The 26,714-nt window shown below is 35.0% G+C and overlaps 2 protein-coding genes across 2 annotated transcripts; one reads left to right on the top strand and one right to left on the bottom strand.

The window, feature by feature from the left end:
• The first annotated feature begins 17,461 nt into the window (after nt 1–17,461).
• LOC108324965 (40S ribosomal protein S23) lies at nt 17,462–19,112 on the top strand. Its single transcript, XM_017557926.2, has 4 exons — nt 17,462–17,616; nt 18,340–18,495; nt 18,584–18,710; nt 18,807–19,112. The coding sequence occupies exons 1-4, from the start codon at nt 17,612–17,614 to the stop codon at nt 18,945–18,947; spliced, it is 429 nt and encodes a 142-aa protein (XP_017413415.1). The 5' UTR covers nt 17,462–17,611; the 3' UTR covers nt 18,948–19,112.
• A 3,083-nt stretch (nt 19,113–22,195) lies between these two features.
• LOC108324268 (PWWP domain-containing protein 5) lies at nt 22,196–25,195 on the bottom strand. The gene has a single exon (XM_017557173.2). It carries the CDS (start codon nt 25,162–25,164, stop codon nt 22,522–22,524), a length of 2,643 nt encoding a protein of 880 aa, XP_017412662.2. The 5' UTR covers nt 25,165–25,195; the 3' UTR covers nt 22,196–22,521.
• Nucleotides 25,196–26,714: the final 1,519 nt, after the last annotated feature.

Raw genomic sequence — 26,714 nt, 5'->3', positions numbered from 1 at the left:
AGATGCTATATCCAACTAGCATCCTTCAGTATATGATATGTCCAACAAAATATTTACAAAATAATGTCCACAAATTAAAAGTTACATAACAAAAATAAAATCAAAAGTTTTTAAATCACTGGGTTGCCTCCCAGTAAGCGCTCTTTTAACGTCATTAGCTTGACCCAGTAAAGTTCAAGTTCTTTTTTTCATAGTTGATGTTGTTATTCCACCAACTCCTCAGCTGTTTCCTGTGCACTGTTTTGATACTTCCAAAATGTGGAGATTCTATCTCTATCATCTCCTTCTCTTTATAGCCTTTCACAACCCACAACTTATTCTTGATTCTCACAGGTGTACCAAGTTGGGGTCTTCCTTTCTTCCAGTCACAAGGAATTTTTCCTCCTCTTCCAATCTTCTCTCCTTTATGTACCTGAAACAACAAACAATGGTTACCTGTAACCTTGGGTTCTTCATCTTGATGGCTAGTCATGTGTGCATCTTCAAATGCAGCTTTATAACTAGCTTCTTCCTCCTTTGTTTGTCTCTCATCTTTAAAGACATCTACAACAACTCTCTCCTCTCGGTCCTGGAGCACCACTATACCTTCGTTTACATCAATGATAGCTTTGCCCGTTTTCATAAACGGTCTTCCAAGAATGATAGGTATCTTTTCTGTCTCCATCTTCATCACCACAAAGTCTGCCAAGAACTGGAGTTTGCCAACACAAACTATAACGTCCTCTGCAATCCCACATGGTTCCTTTGAAGATCCATCGACCATTACTAACTTAACCTTTACAGGTTTCATCTTAACATTGCCGATTTGCTCCAGTAAAGAGTAAGGTATCAAGTTAACACTTGAACCTAAATCAAGAAGAGCTTTTTTAATCCTTTTCTTCCCTATAGTACAGGGGATAGAAAAGCCTCCTGGATCTGCTGCTTTTGGAGGGAATGGCTCCTTTTTAACAGTTTTATACTTCTTTGTATCATCATCTCTACGCCTTTTCTTTGTAGAGACGTCTTCCTCAGGTTTGGTGTAAACTTCAATTTGTTGTAGAATCTGCTCCCAAGGTGCATCATTATCTACCATATTGAATAATTCAGTGAAATCCAGTTGATTCTCATGATTCATTGGAAAAGGAAAATTATTCTTGCTCTCTATTTCTCTTTTCTCTTCTGTTTCTCCTTTGTCTAACTCAACTATCTCCTCATTTGTGCTCTCCACCACTCTACATTCTTCTCTGGGGTTAACCTCAGTATTAGCCCCAAAATTTCTGTTAGGCTTTTCTTCCACTTGCTTTGTAATCTGACCCATCTGAATCTCCAAATTTTTTATAGCAGCTTCAGTGCTCTTTTGGGTAGACTCAGTTTTTTGTATAAATTGATTCACAGTTTCTTCCATCTTTGTAAACCTTTCGTTAAATGAAGCAAACTGTTGCCATAGAGTTGGTTGTTGCTGTTTGAATTGACCATTTTGTCCAGCCTGCCCATTTTGCCCTTGACCAATGCTTGGGTGTGGTTTCCACCCTTGATTGAAGTTCCCTTGACGGTATGGAAACTGGTTGGCCATAAAGTTCACATCTTCCAAAGCTTCTGCTGGAAAGGCACACTGACCATTTATGTGGTCACCTCCACATAATTCGCACAACTGAGATTGTACCTGCGCAGTAGTCTTCAACTCTTTAGGCAATTGTGCAAGTGTTTTTGTAAGAGCTTCCAGTTGTTGAGTAAGAATTTTATTTTGTGCTAGCAAGGCATCATGCGTTTGTAATTGAAGAACTCCTTTTTGTTGCAGAGGAGCTCCTCTTTCACTGTTGAGCTCGTCGTCACTAGTAGCCATATTTTCAATAATTTCTTTTGCTTCGTCTGGAGTTTTCCATTTAATGTTTCCTCCTGCTGAGGCATCAAGCATCATCTTGGTTTGTGAACCAAGCCCTCCAAGGTGTCAGAGGCGGCTGCAGCGGAATGGTTAGCGTGGAATAACAAACCAAGAGGGTTTTTAATACGAACGTGTGCCTTTTAATTTCTACTCAATTAAACTTACCAAGCAATTAATAAAGACAAATAAAGAGAGTAAGGTTGAGAGAAATTTGCACAGATGATTTTATCCTGGTTCGGATCTTACAAATCCTACGTCCAGTCGTTTATCTCAAAGCAAGATAAACAATTCACTAATCACAAAACAATTACAAATTACAATCACAAAGAAACAATTTGTAAGAGTTTAGAAACCACCTCTCTTGATACCACAAGAGATGAAACTACACCTCCTTTGAGTCTTCACAAAGGATGAACACCTCCTCCGAATACTTCACGAAGGATGATTCTCTTCCGAACACCTCCTTAGACACACCAAGGATGAACCGGCTATTTCCTCTATCACCGTAGCAGCACTTCACCAGCTCCACAGACAAGAGTTTCACAAGCCGAACAAGAACACACAAGTCTCAAGAATTTCTTAGTATTTTGAGCACAAGGGAAGAGTTTCTGTGTCTCTAGATTGTTCCCCTTGAGAGGAAATGAGAGTCTATTTATAGACTCATCCAAAGGCTCTTCCATTCTTCGAAAATGAGCCATCTGACTGTTTTAATCGATTAAACCAAGTATTAATCGATTAAACTGAGTACAACGGCTAGTTTTTCAAATCTGGAGCCCCCAACGGATTGTTTTAATCGATTATTTTCAGGAATAATCGATTACATAATCGATTAAACCAAGCCTTAATCGATTATTACAGTGTAACGGCTAGTTTTCAACTCTGAAACCCCCAACGGACTGTTTTAATCGATTAATCTCAGGATTAATCGATTATTCCAGAGGCAATTTGGTTTTTCAGGTTTGCTACAGTGTTTTGCTACAGTATTTTGCTACAGTATTTTGCTATAGTAATTTTACAAAACACTTTCTTTTTCTAATCTAAGTCCTATACATATTTCTAAGAGTATTACAAAAGCTTTCCATATCAATACAAGTCTTCATAACATCTTGATTCTTGATTGGTCTTGACTTGATTTGGACATCATCAAAACTTCATCTTCATCATTTTGCTAACAATCTCCCCCTTTTTGATGATGATCAAAAACTTCTTGATTTAAAGCTTTTGGTAATAATCTGTATTTAAAACACAACTTAAGGAAGAAAAGGTGCATTAGTGAATAAGCACAAATAGCACAAATAGGCAAATAAGCTTTAAACATTTTCTCCCCCTTTTTGATCATAATTAAAAAGTTGTGTTTGATGTTCTGCCCCTAAGATAATACTCCCCCTTAATAAAGGCATGAATGCATATGAGCTAAAAAAATTTCAAATTAAAGATTCATTCAAACATGCACAATAGGATATTTAAAGCAAATATTTTTAGGAGAAAGAGCTTATAAAACATTGTTGAGATCTTCATCTTGAGGATTGTCATCAATCTTTGCTTCATTTGTTGTCTTCTAAAAATCTTCGTCATTGCCTGCATATAATTCAACTGACTCAAGAGATTTTGCCTCAAGGTCTACAATTTCATCAAAGACAACATGCACAAAAAAAAAAAAATTTCCGATTTAAAACTATATATGCTTTATATATTAGAAGATATCCAAAGAAATAGTTTTATCGGTCTTGGAATAAAAATTTTCTTAAATTTTTTTTTAAAGAAATTTTTAAATTTTAAACAATAGGTACCCAACTACTTGTATGGGTCCTTTGGGTTAGATTTAGAAAAAAGAAATCATTTTATAACCCAAACATATCTACCACTTGGAACACCATAATGCTTAATTTTACATTTATTTGAAGTATGACCCTTTTTCATACAATAAAAGCATGATACAAAGTTTGTGTTCCTATAAGTTGTTCCTTTTTCTACCCATGTTCTACGGGTTCTATGATTATGTTTATTTTTAATTCTAGGAACATACTTATTTTTAACAACCTTATTTTCATTATTTTTACTACATTCTCCTGAGGTTGTTTCATCTAGTAGTTTCTTATAATTAACACAAGATGCACATTCATCACTACTAGTATATTTACCTTTTTCATAAAATAAAATTTTATTTTTCAAAATTTTATTTTCATCAATAATAGTTTCAAAATTTGTTTTTAAATTTTGATTTTCTTCAAGAGTATTTTCAAAATTCAATTTTAACTCTTTGAAATCCTTTTTCAATTTCTTATGAGCAAGATCTAGTTTTTCTGATTCTATCAATAATTCTCTATAAATTTCATGTAATTCATCTTCATCAATATGATCAGAATCATCAGAATCGCTAGAGGTACTTACTTGGCTTCCAGCGTCATCGTTCACTACTAAACAGATATATGCTTGCTCATCAGAATCACCCATACTTGATGTTGTGCTTGATGAAGAGCTTGAATTATTCTCTTCCATGATCAAAGTATTCGTTTTAGCACACCCAATTTCATCTCCGCCTTCATGAGTTACTCTTAAAGTTTCCCACATTTCTTTAGCGCTTTTGCAGACAGAGACCCTGTAGAACTCATCAACAGTCAATGCTGATGCAATGATATTCCGGGCTTTTACATCATTCTGAGATCTTCTCTTTTCTTCAATGGTCCATTGGTCACGGGGCTTTGGTTCCTGCATATTGTTAGTTGGAACAAAAGGACCAAATGCAACAGCATCCCAAATATCTATATCAATAGATTCCATAAAAATTTGCATTCTGACCTTCCAAAATGCGTAATTTTCACCTGTGAATAGTGGTGGTCTATTGATTGATGCACCCTCTGCAAAGGTTTGATGTGATCCTGCCATTTGAATGACTATCAAAGCAAGCTCTGATACCAATTGTCAGAGGCGGCTGCAGCGGAATGGTTAGCGTGGAATAACAAACCAAGAGGGTTTTTAATACGAACGTGTGCCTTTTAATTTCTACTCAATTAAACTTACCAAGCAATTAATAAAGACAAATAAAGAGAGTAAGGTTGAGAGAAATTTGCACAGATGATTTTATCCTGGTTCGGATCTTACAAATCCTACGTCCAGTCGTTTATCTCAAAGCAAGATAAACAATTCACTAATCACAAAACAATTACAAATTACAATCACAAAGAAACAATTTGTAAGAGTTTAGAAACCACCTCTCTTGATACCACAAGAGATGAAACTACACCTCCTTTGAGTCTTCACAAAGGATGAACACCTCCTCCGAATACTTCACGAAGGATGATTCTCTTCCGAACACCTCCTTAGACACACCAAGGATGAACCGGCTATTTCCTCTATCACCGTAGCAGCACTTCACCAGCTCCACAGACAAGAGTTTCACAAGCCGAACAAGAACACACAAGTCTCAAGAATTTCTTAGTATTTTGAGCACAAGGGAAGAGTTTCTGTGTCTCTAGATTGTTCCCCTTGAGAGGAAATGAGAGTCTATTTATAGACTCATCCAAAGGCTCTTCCATTCTTCGAAAATGAGCCATCTGACTGTTTTAATCGATTAAACCAAGTATTAATCGATTAAACTGAGTACAACGGCTAGTTTTTCAAATCTGGAGCCCCCAACGGACTGTTTTAATCGATTATTTTCAGGAATAATCGATTACATAATCGATTAAACCAAGCCTTAATCGATTATTACAGTGTAACGACTAGTTTTCAACTCTGAAACCCCCAACGGACTGTTTTAATCGATTAATCTCAGGATTAATCGATTATTCCAGAGGCAATTTGGTTTTTCAGGTTTGCTACAGTATTTTGCTACAGTAATTTTACAAAACACTTTCTTTTTCTAATCTAAGTCCTATACATATTTCTAAGAGTATTACAAAAGCTTTCCATATCAATACAAGTCTTCATAACATCTTGATTCTTGATTGGTCTTGACTTGATTTGGACATCATCAAAACTTCATCTTCATCATTTTGCTAACACAAGGAAGGTAAGGACTACTTCTTCTTCTTCAAAGCCATGCGTGGGTGTTTTTCGTAGCAAGCTTTTGTATCTATCCCATGCATGCCCCAGTGATTCTTCCACGCCCTGCCTGAACGAAGAAATCTCTTCCTTGCCTTTAGTCACCTTTGATTGTGGGAAGTACTTGTTTAAAAACTTCGTTACCACTGCTTGCCATTCTGTGAAACTTCCTTCTGGGAAAGAATTTAACCAAAGCTTAGCATTGCCTCCTAATGAAAAAGGAAACAAGCTAAGTTTGATCGCTTCATCTGGCACCCCATTGATTTTGACTGTGTTGCAAATCTCATTAAATGTAGTGAGGTGCTCATATGGGCTTTCATGAGATAACCCATTGAATTGATTGCTCTTCACCAGTTGGATCAACGCTGGTTTGACCTCCATATTAGATGCATTGACTCTAGGTCTAGCTATACTGTTAAAGTGCTAAGGTCCAGCTATATTGGTGTAATCAGCAAGAGTTCTTCTGTTATTATTGTTCTCCATATTTTCTGTGCTATGGTCAGAACCCCGTGGTGATGGTTGCAACAGAGTTTCCGGAGAAGGAAAGAGTTCTCTAGATGTTTTGATTCTTCTCCTCCTTCTACTCTCGTCCAAACCTTAATGAAGAGATTCTGCAATTATCTTGCTCCTAGTTCGAATTGCCTCCTGCATACAGAAGAACACAAAACCCTAGAATTTTTGGTTAGCACAAAAAAATATAGGAGAAGATAAAATAAAAACATAAAAAAATAAAAACAGAAAATAAAATAAAATAAAAACAGATAAAATAAAAACAGAAAAATAAAAACAGAAATTCAAAATTAAAGTCAAAGATAATCAATAATCAAACAAATTAACCAGTTAAACCACGAGTCCCCGGCAACGGCGCCAAAAACTTGATGGACGAATTTATGAACACCGAAATACGGCGCCACAAACTTGTTTTACAATCGGCAAGTATGACCGAATCGTTTCAAGTAATAAACTTGGTAAGACCAAGTATCGTTCTCCCAAAGGACTCACGACCTAGTTTAGTTATGTGATTCGTTGATTAGCTAAGACTTAAGAACGAAATAATTGGATTTTACTATGCAAAAGACGAAAATAAACATATATGCATGAGGTTGATCAATGGCTAAAACAAAATACAAATACTTTCAATGGAATATATGGATGAGTATGTTGTTGGGGTTCATCAATTTCATCTTATCCACTCTCATATATTTTAGGAATTCAACATTCAATTCATCATTGTTAATGCCACTCTCTAAATTACCTTTCAAGAAGGCTTCTCCCTAATTACGAGTTCATACGATTCCTAGCATCCCTAATAATTAGTTTATTCAGCGTAGGAGCTTAACGGCAACCAATATACTATTGGGAGAAATTCCCCAGATCTAGACTTCCCCGTACGTTTCCGTATCGACAAAATCAATAATCATGCAGTGAATGAGTTAAACAAAGCAAGCATTGAGTAAAGAAGAAAAACCCTAACTAATGATGAAAGAAAGCATAGGTCTTAAATGTAAGATGTAAAAACAAATTCCATATATGAGAGTTTCACAAGACTACATTGATTCCCCAACAACAATACAAGGTTTAGTTCACCATATTCATGGTGAAACTAGATGAACAATAATGAAATAAGGAAAGATAAAACCCTAAAAAGGTGAAGAGGTAGCCTGAGCATCCAAGATCCTCCTTCAAAGGGGTGGAAGAGAGAGTATTTGCTTCGTCACAGCCAAAGATACAAACCCTAGGAAACCCTAAAGCTTATATACTATTCGTAAATTACAGAAAAATTAGGCCCAAGCCCATAAGTGTGCCACTCAGCGGTAAACTACCGCTCAGCGGCAAGTGCGCGAGCTCGGTTCTTCCCCTCAGCAGCCATTTTGCCCCTCAGCGGATCCCCCGTGAGCTCCTAAGTGCCGCTCAGCGGTAAACTGCCGCTGAGCGGTAGTTGCGGCTCCTGATGTCTTTTCTGATTCCATCTCTCTCCTTCTTCACTTCTTTCACCAAATTCACCTTAAAACCTGCACAAAAACACTGAAATCAAGCATAGACCTGTCCAGCTCCCTTATTTCTTAAAATATGAATAAAAACATGATTTCAAGCTAGTTTCTAAGGGTTAAAGGTTGCTTTTAGTATCAATTTCAAGCATAAAAATAACAGTTTTTCAACTGTTATCACTGCACCATTCGTATTCCTCTAAAAATGCCCTCTAGGCACACACAACACATTCTCCATATCATCAAACTCGGCTCCCTTTTCCATGTTCAGAGCAAATTGACACTGTACACCAGTCCATTCAGTATGCAGAAAACTGTTAATAGAGTCAGGATCATACCGAATGATTTTTCCTCTGACATAGCTCATGTAGTCCTTTGTGTGAGAGTCACCCAATGGCCTTGCATTGGTGTAGAATTCCTTGACCACTGGTATGTTGGCTGACACAGGGTAAGTGGCTATTCTCTCCCAATTTCTGCTCTCTAGTTCCTCTCCAAACTATGGAACCAAGTCTGGTATCCACCCCGCCTTTAGTCTTGGACTGCAAAAAAGTGTTGCTCAAGCCTACGGGAAAGGAACTTATTAGAATAAGGACGTTCTGGTTCCTTCTTCTTGGCTCCCACAGTCTTGATTCTTTTACCTAATGAGGAGGCCATCCCTGCATCAAACACAATTCACAAAACAACAAGAAATATTGTTAAGCATTAGTAAACCACAAACAACTTCCTAACACTCTTCCTATCATCGCTGAGGACAAAACAGGAGCCCTCAGCGTCACCTGTGCAAAGAAACAGCAAGAAGGAAACAAATCACGCTTTTGAAGAAATCGCGCTTAGCGGTAACTAGGGCTGAGCGGCGACCAATTTTGTTTTCTGTATAATTGCCCTAGCTGACTTCTAATCTCCATCCACATGCATTTTTCCTAGGTCTAGTCCTTAATCAAGCAATTTAATCAGTCCAAACAGTGATTATTTCATCCAATCATGCATAAACATCAAAATCCCTTAAGAATCATGCTTAGACAACCATATTCATTCAAAATCATGCTTTCAAAACCCTAGAATGTAAAATGCATGTACTTACTTGGGTGGAGATGATTAATGCGGGAAGAATGCTCAATGAATTTGAAGAAATTAACCCCTAAAAGCAGTGCTCTCACAAAACCCCAAACTTGAATGGAGAATTCGTGTAAAAATGGGTGGAGAAAGGGTTTTTGTGAAAAGGGATGAAGGTAAAAGTGGAGAGAATCCTTTGGAGAGTGCTTGGGAAGAATGGAGGCTGAAAGTGACGGCTTAGACACGCCCTAGGGTTAGAGAAATGCCTATGGACCAACCCCCGCTGAGCCCAACTTTTAAAAAAAAAACAAAGAGAAAAGTTGCAGCGTTTGCGCTCAGCGGTAGCTGGCACTGAGCGACATGCGCGATATCCAATCTCCTTCTTCCTAGCTTGCCCTAAGCGTCCATCACCAATGCCTCTCAACTTCAACTCTCAAATTTTCAAATCTCATATATTTTCCACTTACTCCATACATTCTCACTCAATCAATGCACTTAGTCTCTCACTCCATTCAAACATTCAACAATCAATCCCTATAATGCAACTAGAACAGAACCAAAACAAACAAACAAAGACAAATTCAATCAAATGGGTTGCCTCCCAAGTAGCACTTGTTTAATGTCACGAGCCTGACCCACAACCTTCCAACACCCATCAATAGGTGCAAATCTTACCATCACCCTTCAGTAGGTGTACCTTCTAAGTATCCTTCAGTAGATACTCAATCATCTAGCATCCATCAGAAGATGTTATGCCTTGGTAGGCTCATAACTCAATAAAACAATGTTCCCAAATATGAAAAATTACATCACCAAAATAATTAAAAAATAAAATCAATGTTTTTAAATCACTGGGGTGCCTCCCAACAAGCGCTCTTTTAACGTCATTAGCTTGACCCAATAAAGCTCATGTTCCATCTTCAATGTTGGTGTTCTCCTTTCAAGATATTCTTTTTTTTTCTTCTTTTTGTGTGAATTTCATCCGAAATTTGATAAAACCAGGAACTTGTTTCAATGTCTCAATCATAGGAACTTTAATCTCCAATTTCTTGAAGATTTCCATAAAGCGCTCAAATTCCTTCTCCTTCCTAGGATACTTCTTTAGATGAGGAAGGGGTTTCTCATATGATTCTTTCGTTTTTCCTCTTGTCCTCTTTTTCTTTTCTCTCACTTTCTTTTTCCCTTCTCTTTTTCCACTCACTTTCTTCATCTTCACACAAATTTTCTTTCTCTTTTTTCTCTCAACCACTTCTCTTTCTTTCTCTACATCTTTATCTTTTTCACTCAACTCTTCTTTTTCTTTTCTCTCTATCTTTTTCTCATCTAAAGTCTTATCACTTCCAATGATAATGGCTTGACATTCCTCCCTAGGGTTAACTTCAGTATCAACCCCAAAATCTTTCAAACTCTCAATTAAGTGACCAATCTGCATCTTCATGCTTTTGAATGCTACTTCTGTGCTTTTGTGAGTGGAGATGGACTCTTGCATAAATTTTTGAAAGGCGTCATCCATCTTTGCCATTCTTTCTGATAGAGAGAGTTGTTGCTGCAATTGTTGTTGTGGTAGTCTCTCAAATTGTCCGACAGCTTGCCCAAATTGACTTTGATCCATGATTGAGTGAGATTTCCTCTAGTGGTTGAGATTACCTTGGTAGAATTGAGTGCCCATATAGTTAAATTCTTGTCTGAATTGCATCCTGCAAGCATTAGGCACAAAACCCTAGAAAACATGTTGGCATTAGAACAAAAAGATAAAAGAAATAAAAAGATAAAAATCAAGTCAAAGCTAATCAATAATCACACAAATAGAATAGTTAAACCACGAGTCCCCGGCAACGGCGCCAATAACTTGTTAACACTCCGACAAGTGTACCGAATCATATCAAGTAATAATAAAATGGTAAGACCAAGTGTCGTTTCCCTAGAGACTCACGGCCTAAACAGTTATGTGATTTCTTCATTAAATAAGACTTGTAGACGAAATCATTGTGTTTATATTGCGGAAAATAAACATGAATGCAAGTGTTGATCAATTGGATTGAAAGATGCAAAAGTGATTGATGTAAAATATGGAATAATTATGTTGTTGGGGTTTCCGACTTATCCTGTCCACTCTCATGTATTTATGAATTCATCTTTCTTCATTAATGTTAATCTAACTTTCTAATTTACCTTAAACCGGATGTCTTGGTGAAGAAACCCTAATCCTAATTACTAGTTCATAATGTCTTGCCTCCCTAGGAATTAATCATGCATTACATTCGCACAGAAGCTTAAAGGCAATCGATCCTCCTATTCCTATGTCTAGGTAATATTGCTTCCGGGAGAATTTTCCTAGTTCTAGATTTTCTCATATGTGTCCATAGTGACAAAATCAATGATCATGCAATTGAATGAATTAAGGAAAGCATGCATAGAGTATAGAGGAAAAACCCTAACAATTAATGAAGTAAAGCATTTATAATCAAGAATCAATTCAATACATGAGAGTTTCAAAGGAGTACATCGTTTCCCCAACAACAATGGAGGTTTAGTTCACCATAAACATGGTGAAACTAGATGAAAATAATGAAAAGAATGAAAGATAGAACCCTAAAAGTTGAAGATCGGAGCTTCCGCATCCAAAATCCGCTTCCAATGGGTGAAAGGAGTGTAATTTCACCTCTTTCTGTCCAAAGATATCAACCTTAGGTCGACTAAACCCTTATATAGTTTATAAAAATAACAGAAAACTGGTCCAGGCCCAAGTTGACAGCGCTCAGCGGTAGGAATTGCGCTCGGCGGTAAGTGCGACAGTTAGAATGACGCTCAGCGATGGTGCCCTAGCATGAGACAGTGCACTTAACAGCAGACTTTGGCGCTCAGCGGTAGAAATGCCACACAGCGGTGACTATGATACTTGGATTAGCCCTCAGCGATGGCGCTTAAGCGTCAGACAAAGAACTCAACAGCAAGCTTGGTGCTCAACGGTGAAATGGCGTTGAGCGGTGGCTACGATTCTTCTTTTGTGCACTTTTCCTTCCTTTCCTGAGTCCAACTCCTTGCTAGTTCAACTTCTTCATCCAATTCATCTTAATTCCTTTCAAAACAAGGAAAACCAAGCATAAAACCCATCCAACTCTCTTATTTCCACAACCTAAGCAAAAACATGATTTCAAGCTAGTTTATAAGTCATAAAGGATGTTTTTAATATCAAAATTAAGTATAAAAATAACGGTTTTTCAACCGTTATCACCAGGATAAAATTATCTGTGCAAATTTCTCTCATCCTTACTCTTTATTTTTTTTTTATTTACTTGGTATGTTTAATTGAGTAGAAATTAAAAGGCACACGTTCGTATTAAAAACCCTCTTGGTTTGTTATTCCACGCTAACCATTCCGATGTAGTCGCTTTGACAATTGGTATCAGAGCTCAATTTGATAGTTATTCAAATGGTAGGATCATATCAAACTTTTGTAGAGGGTGCTTCTATCAATAGACCACCCCTATTCACAGGTGAAAATTATGCATTCTGGAAGGTAAGAATGCAAATATTTATTGAGTCTATTTATTGTGATATTTGGGAAGTTATTGCATTTGGTCCGTCTGGTCCTATTGACAATATGTAGGAACCAAAGCCCCGTGTTCAGTGAACTGCTGAAGAAAATAAAAGGTTTCAAAATGATGTGAAAGCTCGAAACATTATTTCATCTACTTTAACCGTTGACGAGTTTTATAGGATCTCTGTTTGTAAGACTGCTCAAGAGATGTGGGAAGTGCTGAGAGTGACCCACGAAGGTACAAATGACGTAAAGAGAGCGAGAAAGAATACCTTAATCCAAGAATACGAAATGTCCACGATAATGCAAGGAGAAACAATCTCAGACGTTCAGAAACGCTTCACCAACATCGTTAATCATCTCATTTTACTAGGTAAGTCTTTCGAAAATGATGAGCTTAATATCAAAATTTTAAAATCTTTAGACAGGTCGTGGCAACCAAAAGTGACTGCAATTTCTGAGTCACAAAACCTCAACACAATGACTAAGGCGGTACTATTTGGAAAGTTGAGAGAGCATGAGCTTGACCTCAGAAGACTAGATGAAGAAGACGCAAAAGCAAAAACAAAGAAAAAGAGTCTAGCCTTAAAATCTGAGGTAGAAAAGAGTAAGAGCAAACTAGAAGGTGAGGACTCAGAAGATGAAGAAAATTTGAGACTCATGATAAAAAGGCTCAACAGGTTCATGAAATCAAAAGACAAAGGAAGAGTCAAATACGAAAAGAGAGAAAATCAAGGATCTTCCTCAAACTATAGATGTTATGGTTGCGGAGAAAGAGGGCATTTAAAAGATGACTGTCCAAATCAAAAGAAGGATGAAGAAATAAAAGAAAAGAAGTTCTTCAAGAAAAAGAAAGCCTACATCACACGGGACGATGACAATGAAACAATTTCCGACTTGAGAAATTCTTATGAAGAAGCAAACATCTATTTAATGGCAGACGACGACAATGCTGGAAGCCAAGTAAGTACATCTAGCGATTCTGATAATTATAGTCAAATTAGTGAAGACGAATTGCATGAAACTTATGCTGCTTTAATAGTAGAATCAGAAAAATTAGATAAAGTTCATAAGAAATTGAAAAAGGATTTCAAAGAATTAAAATTGAATTTTGAAAATATTTCTGAAGAAAATAAAAATTTAAAATCAGATTTTAAAAATATTCTTGAAGAGAATAAAAATTTGAAAAATAAAATTTTATTTTATGAAGAGGGTAAATTTACTAGTAATGATGAATGTATATCTTGCATAAATATGAATAAATTACAAGAAACAACTCATGCTGAAAGTAGTAAAAATAATTCAAATGTTAAAACGGTTGATAAAAATGTTCCTAAATATAATTATAATTACTAGGATTATGATTATGGTAATAAAATTAAAAATGTTCCTAAATATAATTATAATGATTATAATTATAAAAATAAAATCAAGTATGTTCCAAAATATAATCAAAATTATTATGAATATAATTATAAAAATAGAAATTATAGGAACCCATCTGATGTTACTTGTTTTTATTGCATGAAAAATGGTCATACATCAAATAAATGTAGAATAAAACATTATGGTGTTCCAAATGGAATATATTCATGGATTCCAATTATAAAATAATATGTCTCTAACTTTAAAGGACCCAAATAAGTATTTTTGGGTACCAAAATATTATTTTTTTCTATTTTGCAGGTTATTTCAAAATTAAGGAAGAAGTTTTTGGGTGTGCACCAAAACTTGGTAGAGTATGGTTTGTCAAATTAAAGGGGAGTTTTTAACTTGAAAAGAAAATTTTGTTAATTTTTTTTAATTACTTCTCTTTCTTCCTTAAATAATCAAATGCAATTTAATTCTGTTTAAGTTACTCAATAAAGAGGAGTATTTCTTTATCCTATTTTTATTTATTTATTATGATTCCTAAATTTATTGTATTTTCTATGTTTTGAATTATGCCTCCTGTTTCCCTTCAATAAAAATTATGATAATTGTTATTTATTTGTTTATGACTTATATTCAAGGGGAGTTCTTATATTTAAGGGGAGAAATTTTTATATATCATACATAGCGCCTTTTTAATAATGATCAAAAAGGGGGAGAAATATGTTTAAAGGCTTAATTATATTTATCTTTTGTCTACTAATCCCTCTTCTTTAAGTTATGTATGAGTTATATATCAGTACAGGTTACAAAAAGCTTTAAATTAAAATATTTTTTATCATCATCAAAAAGGGAGAGATTGTTAGCATAAAGCTAAAGAGCAGAAATTTTGATGATGTCTCAAAGTCAAGTCTCAAGTGCTCTTATTGCAGGAAGATCTTCATGAAGACTTGTTTTTATATTAAAACTTTTATAATTTAGTAGATTTATGTATAGGATGTGGTTTATATTTGATTCTATGTATTGTTTGTCTTAGATTGCGTTAAAATTTTTTTTGAATCAGAAAACCTCATTTTATACTCAAGATAATTGATTATCAATTTATAATAATCGATTATCAGTAATCAATTATGACTTGCCATAATTGATTATAATGAGTAATTATGAGAATTTTTAAGCAAATTTTCTTACCGTTGTGCATTCATTAAATGCATAATTAATTACCATAATTGGATAATTGATTATCACACATTAATTAGTTGACAACAGATTTTTGGAGGTATCCTTGAGTGAGATCTCTATAAATCAGATTGAGACTCTCATTCTGAAATACAAAATACAAAATACGAAATAAGTGTATTTTGAAAAATCTTATTTGCAGTGTGCGGTGATAAGTGTTCTAGGGTTTGTTGAATCCTTGTGTTGTGGCTTTGAGAACTTGGTGTGTTGGCATAGAGCGAGAACTTTAACAATAGGAGTGTGATTGAGTGTTGTTGTTGTTGCTGAGTTAAAAGCCTATCATCCTTCGTGAAGCATTCGGAGTAGGTGTTCATCCTTTGTGAAGATTTAGAGGAGGTGTTCATCCCTTGTGGGTTATAGGGGAAGTGACTTTCATCTCTTGGGATAACAAGAGAGGTGGTTTCTAAACTTTTACAAATCGTTTCTTTGTGATTGTAATTTGTAATTTTTTTGTGAGTAGTGAATTGTTTATCTTGATTTGAGATAAGCGACTGGATGTAGGATTGGTAAGATCTGAACCAGGATAAAATTATCTGTGCAAATTTCTCTCAACCTTACTCTCTTTATTTTTTTTATTTGCTTGGTAAGTTTAATTGAGTAGAAATTAAAAGGCACACGTTCGTATTAAAAACCCTCTTGGTTTGTTATTCCACGCTAACCATTCTGCTGCAGCCGCTCTAACATCTTGTCAGTTGCATGAGGCAGTTTCTTAGGAATCCAATTGTATTTTCCTTTGGGAACTCCAACCTTTCTGTAATAGCAGTTTCTAACATTGTGACCAATGTTGTTGCAGTAAAAACAAGCATTTGTAGTAGGTTTACTTAGATCAATAAAATTCTTTGAGTTTATCCTATTACGTTTAGCCTTATAACAATACCTTGTTTGTTGGTTGCTCTTCCAAAAACTCTTTACGTTGTGTAAATTTTGCTAGTGTACTAGTTAAGTAATCAATTTTCTCAATATGTACTGGACAGTTATCATAGTTTTTATCAACAAATTGTATCTCAGTTTTAACTGTCTTTACATATTTTAAAGCAATTTCAAGTTCTTTTTCTAGTTTTTCATTATCCTTTGCTAGATTATCAATTCTAAATTCATAGTCTCTTCTCTCAGAGATAATCGATTTACCTTATACTAGAGTCGCATGGCTTCTGCATCAATCTCCTGAAATGCATCTTACAACATGTGGTACTAGACCTCTATTGGCTCATTTTCAAACTCTTCATCACTATCATAGTCTGAATGTGCAGAGCCTGTCATAAAACACAAGTTTGACTCCTTTTCAACGTTGCAATCATCATCACTGGAAGATTTAGTATCACTGTTCTCCCAAGCTATGTATGTTTTCCTTTGTTTTCTGCTCTTGTCCTGAGGATACTTTGTGATTGCTTTCTGCTTATTCTTCAAGTCTGGACAGTCAGGCTTGATATATGACCTTCTTTTCCACACTCATAGCATTGTACAACATTGTTTTTTGAATTCTTTCTTCCTCTTAAAGGACCTGCATTATCAGTGGTAGAACTTCTATTTTTCATAAATCGATTAAATTTTCTTACCACCATGTTCATGATTTCTTTGTCCTGCAGTTCTGCTTTTGAATCAGTTTCTGGCTCAAGTTTCTTTGAGTCTTTCTTGCTCGTGGCCTTGAGGGCAATTGACTTCTTTTCCTCAATTTCTTCTTCCTGTTTTAGCCTTCCAAGTTCCAATTCATGCTCCTTGAGCTTTCCAAACAGAGTTGTCGTATTCATGTTGGTTAAGTCTCTTGATTCTGATATGGTTGTTACTTTTGGCTGTCAGCTCCTGTTGAGACTTTTTAGGATATTGATGTTGATCTCCTCTCTGTCAAACACCTTTCCGAGAGCCATGAGATGATTTACTATATGTGTAATTTGAGAAAAGATAAAATTATCTCATTTAAAAAGATAAAAAAAAGTTATAAAAATTGAATTCCTTTACATACAAATATAAGTAAAGAGTAAAATATAATTTTAAGGAAAAATAACGTTAAAAATATTATAATATATATATATATATATATTACTTATCTTTAATATAGATTAAATAGTATTATGCTGCTCTAATTATATAAGAAAGTTAAGATGAACAATATAATTTTAAAGTTTCTGTATTATGCTGCTCTAATTATATAAGAAAGGTGAGTGAATTTTTCATGACAATTACAGCTAGATTAAATTTATGTTCATATTTAATGTATATATTAATTATGTATTAAGAACTAGCTTTCACCAATAAAAAAAAAGAAAATAAATAAGAATTATAGTTTAGTAAATGCCCACTGGTGATATATGTGTCAGTGAGACATACTTTTCTTACAAGCCTTTAAATCAAATGGGCTTGAAATTGTTAAAGAGGCCCAGTGGATCGGAACAGACCCAATAATGAATTTTCATTTTGTCTACTATATTATCCCCCAACTTCAGTTTTCCATTAGGGTTTCTTAGCTGTGGTTGCTACTCATCCTCCATCCCAAGCTGTGCCCAGAAGAACGAAGCCATGGGGTAACCTAATTTCCTCCTTCACCTTTTCTATATGCTTTATGTTTTTATTTATTTGTTTTCTTTTTTTGTTTTTGTTTGCTTAGAACCTCAAATTGAACATACACAAATAACTTGAGTTGTGAATTCTTATATGCTTTCACTGGATCCGTTTCAAACCTAATCCTTCTGAGGCTACTTCCCCTGCCAAAAGTTTACATTTATAATGTTATTTTGTATTTTTATCATTCTAGGATTTAAATTGATTTTTCCGCTTTAAGCAAGGCGATTAGGTTCTTCAGGGCTTTTGTTTAGTGTTATTTCGTCGACCCTTTATTTATTGTTTGCAATTCTTATTTTAATCTATCAAGTTCCCACACGCCATAACGATGGCGCGCCTCCGCGTCGGACTCCCGTGGCGGGCACACGGATACCGCGTCAGATACGCCGGAGAATTTTGTGTATGCAAAATTTACATTCTTAGGGGTGTGACAAGTGAACTAAGTTCCGATTTTTGTTTTGGAGGATGGGGTTTTAAATATTTTTGTAACAATTTAGGAAAATGCGACCAATAATAAACAAATGTTTTTTTAGCTACATGTGGTTTTTAGAAATGGTTAATTTTGTTCAGAAACTGGACAACAAGGACAGTATAATGTATTTTGGTAGATTTTGTTCAAAAATTGGTTCTTCAACAAAGAGCATAGAATGTATTGAATTATATTAGGTTTTCTTTCTGGTTTACAGGAAGACACGTGGAATGGGAGCTGCTCGCAAGCTCAAGTCCCATCGCAGGAGGCAAAGGTGGGCTGATAAGTCATACAAGAAATCTCATCTTGGGAATGAGTGGAAGAAGCCTTTTGCTGGTTCTTCCCACGCAAAGGGAATTGTTCTTGAAAAGATGTAAGATTAAGTAGCATGATTTGCATATCTTGAGATTTAGATAAGAGGGTATTATGTTGAGTGATGAAAATGTATTTGTTTAATGCAGAGGTATTGAGGCCAAGCAGCCCAACTCTGCAATTCGAAAGTGTGCCAGGGTTCAACTCATAAAAAATGGGAAGAAGATTGCTGCTTTTGTCCCAAATGATGGTTGCTTGAACTACATAGAAGAGAATGTGAGTGCTTGCCATCGTTACTTACTGTTTATCACGTATTGATTGATTCCGTTTGATTATTTTATTATTAACTCGGATTGTGGCCCGTGGTTGTAGGACGAAGTTTTGATTGCTGGATTTGGACGGAAGGGTCATGCTGTGGGAGATATTCCTGGTGTCAGGTTTAAGGTTGTGAAGGTTTCTGGTGTCTCCCTTTTGGCTCTTTTCAAGGAGAAGAAGGAGAAACCAAGGTCTTAAATTTGTTGGACGGTAGTTTGTTTTCAATAGATTCGCTTAAGTATTATGAATTTTGTTTTGAGGTGAATGGGTTTTGTGAACAATTTTGTATCTTTTCTTGTTCATTTACTGAACTTTATTATTTGACATTTTTAGTTGAAATATCTTGGATTCGTATTCTGTGTTCGCATGGACTTCATATTGCAACCCACTCGCACTCTCGATCTTTCTAATTGAAATCATAGGGCAGTTCAAGAGCTGTGATCTCATTTGAGAATTGGCTATTGTTAAAATTTTTTAATACAAGTTTTGGGGCTTTGTGATTTATTTGAAAATTATAATCAATAAAAGAGATATATGGATATTATGGGAGCATAATTTAAATTTATATTCTGGTTTTTCCTTCAACATTTTTCATAATTCACTCATTATTAAAAGGATTATTATCAAGTGCAAACTCCTCAGGTGACTTTTGCATCATATTTATTTTAACTGAAACACCTCTTATTTTTAATTAGATTTGACTTTTTTTAATTAAAATCCCTTTTACGAGAAAGTGAACACTTTCAAATTTTAATTAGAACCTCATTCATGAAGACAGAAATTGATTGTTGTACATCTCAAAAGAAATAACTAATGTTTAATTGGATTGGATGATGTTAATACACACAATAAAGTAAATTTTTAATTGTATTAAATTTTAATTATGTTAGACGAAAAAAGTGAAAGGAATTATTTTTTAGGTTTTAAAAGGTTTAAGTGTATAAATAAAAGAGCTTATAAATTGTGATGGATTTTAGTAATTAGTATTATTTTAGAATTTGTAAAATTTTAAGTGTTGTGATAAACAAATAGTGTGATTATAATGAAGTGTGAGAGAGAAAAATAAAAGCTATTATTCAACTTTATTGTTTTATAACATGGGTAATAGAATGATAAAATTATGTATTATTATTGCAAATAATATATAGAAAAAATGGACTATGACGCATTCTATTGCATCTTTTAGATTGTTGGACTGCCTTGTTGTTAAGTCCAAGCTGTTGAGTTTTTATGTTGTTGATACGTTGAACTTCTGTTCTATTGAACTTTCGTGCGGTTGGTTTTTATGTTGTCGAACTGTTATGTTGTTGTGCTTCTATGTTGTTAGACTGTTAAATTGTTTTTCAGTTGATCTTTTGGGTTGATTCGAAGTTGTTGAAGAAGGTTGAAAGTCATGAGTTAAAGGCCATCGAGGAATGGCATTTTATTTGATGAAAGATTATAATTAAGAGTTAATTTATGTTTAATTTGACCTAATTTTAGACAATTTACCTTAAACTATATAAATAGGATCTTGTTTGTAAAGACAAATTTGACTTTATTTAAAACTGAAGTTTTTTTTTTTGTTTTTCTTGGAAATTTTGATCCTTATTTTTGAATTTTATTATTCAAAATGGTGGATCTTCCTCACTTATCTTGGAACTTCCTTCAAGTAGTGTGACTTCTTCCATTTCTGCATTTCCATTGATTTCACGTCCTCAATTTCATCCCTTTCGTTAGATTTAACTACTAGGGTTTAATCCTTTTCTGTCTGAACAAGCCCTCCTAAATCCGAAACGATCGTTTGAAAGAAGGAGATTTCACAAGTGGAGTTTGTCATTAATCTTTGGCAATCTCAACCTCGACGCACAATGCAAATAATGACGTGTTGATTTAAGTTACTTTGTGTTTTCCATTAAATATGTAAGCGTGAAGTTTACACATTTGACTGTTGGAATAAGATATGAGAAGGAAGATACATTAGTTCTAGCTAAAGTAGGAACCACAACTCTTCATGTTGTGTGTTGGTCGAGATAGATTAAGAGAAAATATTTTAGAAAGCCAGTGGTGCTCATTTGAAGTTGTCACTAAGCTGTCATGTGAAGTAGTGGGAATAGGTGTGGGTTTTATGTAGCTTGAAATGAGTGGCGAACATGACCTTCTTTTATATTTGTATGCTTTAGGGCTTCTAGAGAATATCAGGCTGCCATGTTGCCGAGCTTCAATGTTGTCAATTTCCATTGCTGCGTATTTGCCATCTTGCCGAGCCTTTGAGTTGCCAATCTGTGTTGTCGAGCTCCAAGCTACCAAGCTTCATGCTGTTGAGCTTCTATGTTGCTGGGCTATTGGACTTCTTTTCAGACGATCTTTTAGGTTGGCCTAAAGCTGCCAAAGAGGGTCAAAGATCAACCTTAAGTTAGAGGCCATTCATTTGCTATGGCCAAGAATTGCACCCAATAAGTGTGACACGCCTAAAAAGTCCCACATATGTTATTTTTGTGTTTTCTTTTATTAAGGATTGTAATGAAAAGTTAATTCATGTTTAGTTTGACCTAATTTTAGGATAGCTTACTCAAACTGTAAATAGTGGTTGTCTTGTTTCTAAAGACAAATTTGAATTAATGAAAAGACAAATTTGAATTAATGAAAAAACTGAGATTTTCTCTAAGTATTTAGTTGTTTTTCGGAAGTTCGATTCTTATATTTGAATTTTACTATTCAAAGTAGAAAATTTTCCTCACTTATATTAGAACTTCCTCCAAGTGGCATGACTCTTTCTGTTTCCGCATTTCCATAGCTTCAATGTCCTCCATTTTAACACCTTTCATTCGACTTAACTACTAGGATTTATCTTTTTTTCTGTTCAAACAAACACTAATATCCTTAATCCAAAATGAAAAGTTCATCACAAATATAAGACACACTCAGTCGAATGAATTTTTTTTTAGATTTCAACTTAATCCACTTATCCTATGGATATTTTTAAATAAAATTGGAAATTTTTTATATTATTAATTAAGATTACTATATATTTTTTTTTGAATTTTTAATTAATATAATTACGTATCTTTATATGTAAGAATAAAGTTAGCATTTTCTAAAAAGTTTTTAATGCATATATATCTATAATAAGTGGGAAAACAAGAAAGTAGTATTCTTATGTTAAGCCTTTAAAACTGTTATTTCACCAAAAGTTTTGCTTTGTATGGAGGAATCGAGGTTAGATTAAAATGGTAGACATTGAGTAAGGATTCTACCAAGTACACGTTCTTAAACCTCTTTCCTTGTAATATTAACATCTTTGAGTGCAAGTTTGATTGAAATTATTCTTAAAGAAATAATTAGTTAATTTTAAAAATCTAAAATATTAATAGAAATAAACAATCATTCCTTTAAAATAAACTGAAAAATTGCTTTTGATGGACCTGGGAAAAATGTTGCAATCGTGGGCACTGGTTTTCAGAACTAAAGCCCTCTGATTCAAATGTGAGTTGAGAATGAATCTTCTCGTATATCAGACAAGTTCATTTCTTGTTCAGCACTGATTTCTTTCCCAAAAGTCATAAATCATCCCCCAAGAACTTATATCAGTTCAAAGTATATGCAACATAATAATTAAATTGTAAATTATCCTATTCTCAAATATTTCTAAATATCAATCAGTCAGCCACTGAATTCTAAGTATTAGTTTGGTTAAGCACATCAAAATATACTAGGTGAATGTTGACATTCACATGAAAACACAACCACGATTGATGTCATAAGTAAGGATGGAATGGTCAACACGAAGGCATCAGACTGCTGCCCCATCCACAGAACTTGTTACTCTCTTTTTTCTGCCCCGCTTTCCTATTATACCTTTTTGTGGCTTCCGACGCAAAATCTTGAGGCGGTAACTAACAAGTGAAGGTCCAAATATGCTATATTTTCCAGCACTACTAAAAGCGGCTTCCGCATCAGAACGTTTTAGGAAAACCACTCTGACACTGTTAGTTCTCTCTAGCAGTTCAGTCTTTGATTGAATCAGTGGTCCAAAGCGGCTAAAAATCTCGTTGAGATCTGTTGTTGAAGGAACAGAATCCAAGTTTGAAAATTTCAGAGTTAGAGCGGTGGGGGAAAAGCCCGGGGTAGAACTCTCGTCCCAATGTTCTGCAGGCTTAGAAGATTCTGATCCAAAAAGTCTATCAGTATCTTGCTGGTTAATACTCAAATCTGTGGTATTTTCAGCAGATGGTGGCAACTTCAAACAGATAGGGTTAACCTCACTTAGAGTCTCAGGCAGAAAAATGGCTCTCTCATTCTGATATTTTGTCAACGATTGCTTTTCAGGAATACTTTCAATTATTCTATCAGTCCAATAAGAATCAATGCAAGGCTCAGATGTCACAGTAGCAAATGCTCCCACGGAGGTTGCTCCAGTCTCATCACCGAGCATTTGTTCACACAACAGTTTTTGTTCCAGGGAAGCAGAATATTCAAGGCTAATGGAATTTCTAAATTCTGCAAAAAAATGCACTAGGCGACTGGAGAAACTTTGTCCAGTTGGATTCTTGGCGGCCAAGAAGAGTTGGGACGTCATCCCACTTACAGATGCATTCTGTAATTGGTTGAACTTTCTATTTTGGGAATTATGGAAATAATCTTCCGAAGCATTGTAAGCTGCTTTCCTTTTCCTACCCCGACGCCGCAGAACTGACTTAGTTTTCTGTTCTGATGTGTGTTCAACATTTGAAATACATAAGCTCCCTTCAGACATCAAATCTGACATAAGTTTATGTTTCTTACCACGGCGCTTGCTATCCCCAGGGATGTGCTTGCACTCCTCTAGTGAAAGGCCAACATGGGTTTGATAATCGCATTGCTCTTTCCCCCTCATTAGTAGGGTTTCCATATCATTATCGAATAACCCTCCAATTACTGTGAACTCAGACAGTTGAGAATAACCCTTCGAGCGATAAAAGGCCAACAATTGGGCATGTGCAACTACAAAATCCAGTCTATCAGATCCAACAAGTGGCGACTGGGCTAATAATTTGACATAATTGACAAGTTTTGTGGGTTCTAAAGACATTGAATTTATAATTCTGTCCCCTCCTTTTCTTCTGCTGAATTGATTATTGATTCCAGAATTACTAACTACTTGGGTTTTAAGCTTGAAAAACACACCATCAGGTATGCAAGGGCAGGACAAGCCAAACTCAACCCGTCTTGAGACCTCATCTAAAGCACAATTAACAGCATGGTGGAAATTTTCCAAATTGGTCTGCTTCTCCATTTGTGAAAAATGTGCCTGAAACGGTTTAATCATTGACACATCATTCCAAGCAAATGTTTGATCCCCAAAATACGCTACAAGGTAACAGTCTTTCTTGAGGTGCCTTTTTGCCTTCTCTGATGCAGCTGAGGCATCAAAGATCTGACCTGGCCACCAAGGATGGCCAGTGACCTTTCCCCACACTAAATCCGATAGACACAAATTCAAATCTGAAAATGTCGATCCCTGATATATGTCAACATCCTGCATGTTTCTGTAAGTATTAAGATCTACAACAAGATTAACACCAAGACACTCCTGATTATTCTCAAACACCTGTCCTTCAACAAAATCTGCAACTGTGGTTTGATTCTGCATCACATCTACTTGTGCATCTACATGAAAGGCTGGTTGTTTCAACTCACAAGCAGGTTCTAGCTCAAGGAAATTCCTTAACAAACCTTTCACATGCAAAGATTCTTTGGCATTGACATTCACAACTTCTGTACATGGAATGCTGTCCTGTATTGCAGCTTCTGCAGTTGGCAAATCTTTGAGGCCGTCTTTAGCAACCAAACTATCATCTGCAATCCTCACACTGTCATCCTCCACAACTGCGCTTAAATTCACCAATGCAGCATTCTTTACCTCCTTGGCCACACCGTTATCACATCCTTCAACCACATTACCCATTGCATTCTCATACTCCTGCCCTGCATCATTAACACATCCTCCAGCCATATTACTCCCTGTTGCCTTGGTGCTAAGCAAACATTTTTCAGTAATATCCATAGTATCCTCACACTCCTCAGTCACATCAGTACCACCTCCTTGAACCACACACAAACCATTTTCAATAACATCCATAGCATCCTCACACTCCTCATCCATACCATTGTCGCCTCCTTGAGCCACATGCAAGCCATTTTCAGTAATCTCCATAGCATCCTCACACTCCTCAGCTGCATCATTATCACCTCCTTGAGCCACAAGCAAACTATTTTGAGTAATATCCATAACATCCTCACACTCCTCAGCCGCATCATTATCAGTTTCTTGAGCCATGATATTTCCTGAAACCTCAGTGCTCAGCGAACCACCACCGCTTTCTGAACCCCCATTAGCAAACAAAACTCCATCTGACCATTTAGTTGGAATCTTCTCATCTTCATTCTTCTCCATCCCACAATAAACCCCCTTTTCTTTACACCCTCCATCAACAACCTCCGCTCCTTCCTCCAACTGAACTCCTACACCCACCGATTCAAGTTCTTCACCAAAACCCACTTTTCCACTGCCATTAATCATCACATCACACTCATGGTTCATACCACAAAGCAGCACTACAGAACCATTGCCTCCTCCTCTATCGTCTCCATGGTGAAAAACCTTCTGATCACGATCCACAACATCACTTCCGCTAACAGGATCATCACTTAGGGTTCTAGAACAAAAGATGCCGGTACTAACATGGTTGGACTCTGACGATTTCACAACATCATTTTCCCGATCAAACAAACCAGCATCAGAGTTTAAATCAATTTGGCCGGTATTTCCAGACATTATTATAACCTAAAACATAAAACAACACATCCATTGACACTTTCACCTGTAAATTCTTAACAATGTGAACATTAAACAATAAACAACAGAGTTCAAACCTTTTATTGTTCTTGATTCTTATTTCTTCAGCAGAGTTGTTGTTTGTTGTGAGAGTGGAGAGCCTGCAGAATGCAAAGGAGTGTCCTTAAATTGAGAGTGAAAAATGTGAATGGTTTGAGAGATTTGAAGAGAGAGAAAAAAGGTTAGAGCATTGAGAAAACTTTTTGTGTGTAGTACCACTGGAAAATGCAGTTCTGACTTGACATCTTCATCTTCTTGTTACTTGTTATGAAGTTTGAAGATTTTATTGTAATTCTAGTTTACTTCCTTTTAAAAACAAAAATCATTTTCATTGACAGTTTTATTGTAAGAAAAAATTATTATGATATTATATTAAAAAGTTTCTATGAAATATAATGAATAATTTTTTTATTGTTTTTATATTTTCCCTATTGTATATAATTATAAAGAAAATAAAAATCTGTTTTATGTTATTTATTACGTTGGGATGTAACTTTTCAAATATTTTCATTTCTTTTAATGTGTGATTTTTTAACTATATTTTTAATTTTAAGTAAAATAAAAATAGAAAATAATTATTTTAAAGGATAAAAAACTACCAACTGTTTTCATTTTTAAAAACCATATAATATTAAGAAAAAAGAATGAAATTTAATTAAAATGAATTTAAAATGTAATTGAAAAGATATTTTTTAAAAATTACTTAAAAATTTATTTTAAAAAAACAAAACTCCACACTCAGTATCATCTGCACCTAAATCATTTAAAGATTTTTACATATATACAAAGGAAGAGTAAGGTTCTGTCATCTATATTTGTGCTGGTCTGAAGTTTACAATTAAATTGAACAATCTAGCACATTCATTTTTTTTTCTCTCTTTCTTCTATTAAAGAAATCACGCATTAATGATAAATTAATCATTAAAAATATTATTTTATCATAAATATGTGATTATTTCCTTTAAATAATGAGAATAATAGCAGGTATATTTAACATCGTAACTGATTAAATCAACACTAGTTATTTTTCATAAAAGTGTTTTCTTTTATCATATATATTTTTTCAATCAATATACATAATATGTATATTCTCAAAATATTGCATCTTA

The sequence above is a fragment of the Vigna angularis genome, chromosome 3 (genome assembly GCF_016808095.1).
Source record: "Vigna angularis cultivar LongXiaoDou No.4 chromosome 3, ASM1680809v1, whole genome shotgun sequence".
NCBI lineage: Eukaryota > Viridiplantae > Streptophyta > Magnoliopsida > Fabales > Fabaceae > Vigna > Vigna angularis.
This window is presented reverse-complemented; position numbering and strand designations above follow the sequence as displayed.

Coding starts and splice junctions, on each gene's coding strand:
- LOC108324965 (XM_017557926.2), top strand. Junction 18,496..18,583: donor GGAATTGTTCTTGAAAAGAT/GTAAGATTAAGT, acceptor TGTTTAATGCAG/AGGTATTGAGGCCAAGCAGC. Junction 18,711..18,806: donor TGAACTACATAGAAGAGAAT/GTGAGTGCTTGC, acceptor CCGTGGTTGTAG/GACGAAGTTTTGATTGCTGG.
- LOC108324268 (XM_017557173.2), bottom strand. CDS start 25,164: ATGGAGAAGAATGAAGATGAGAAGATTCCAACTAAATGGTCAGATGGA.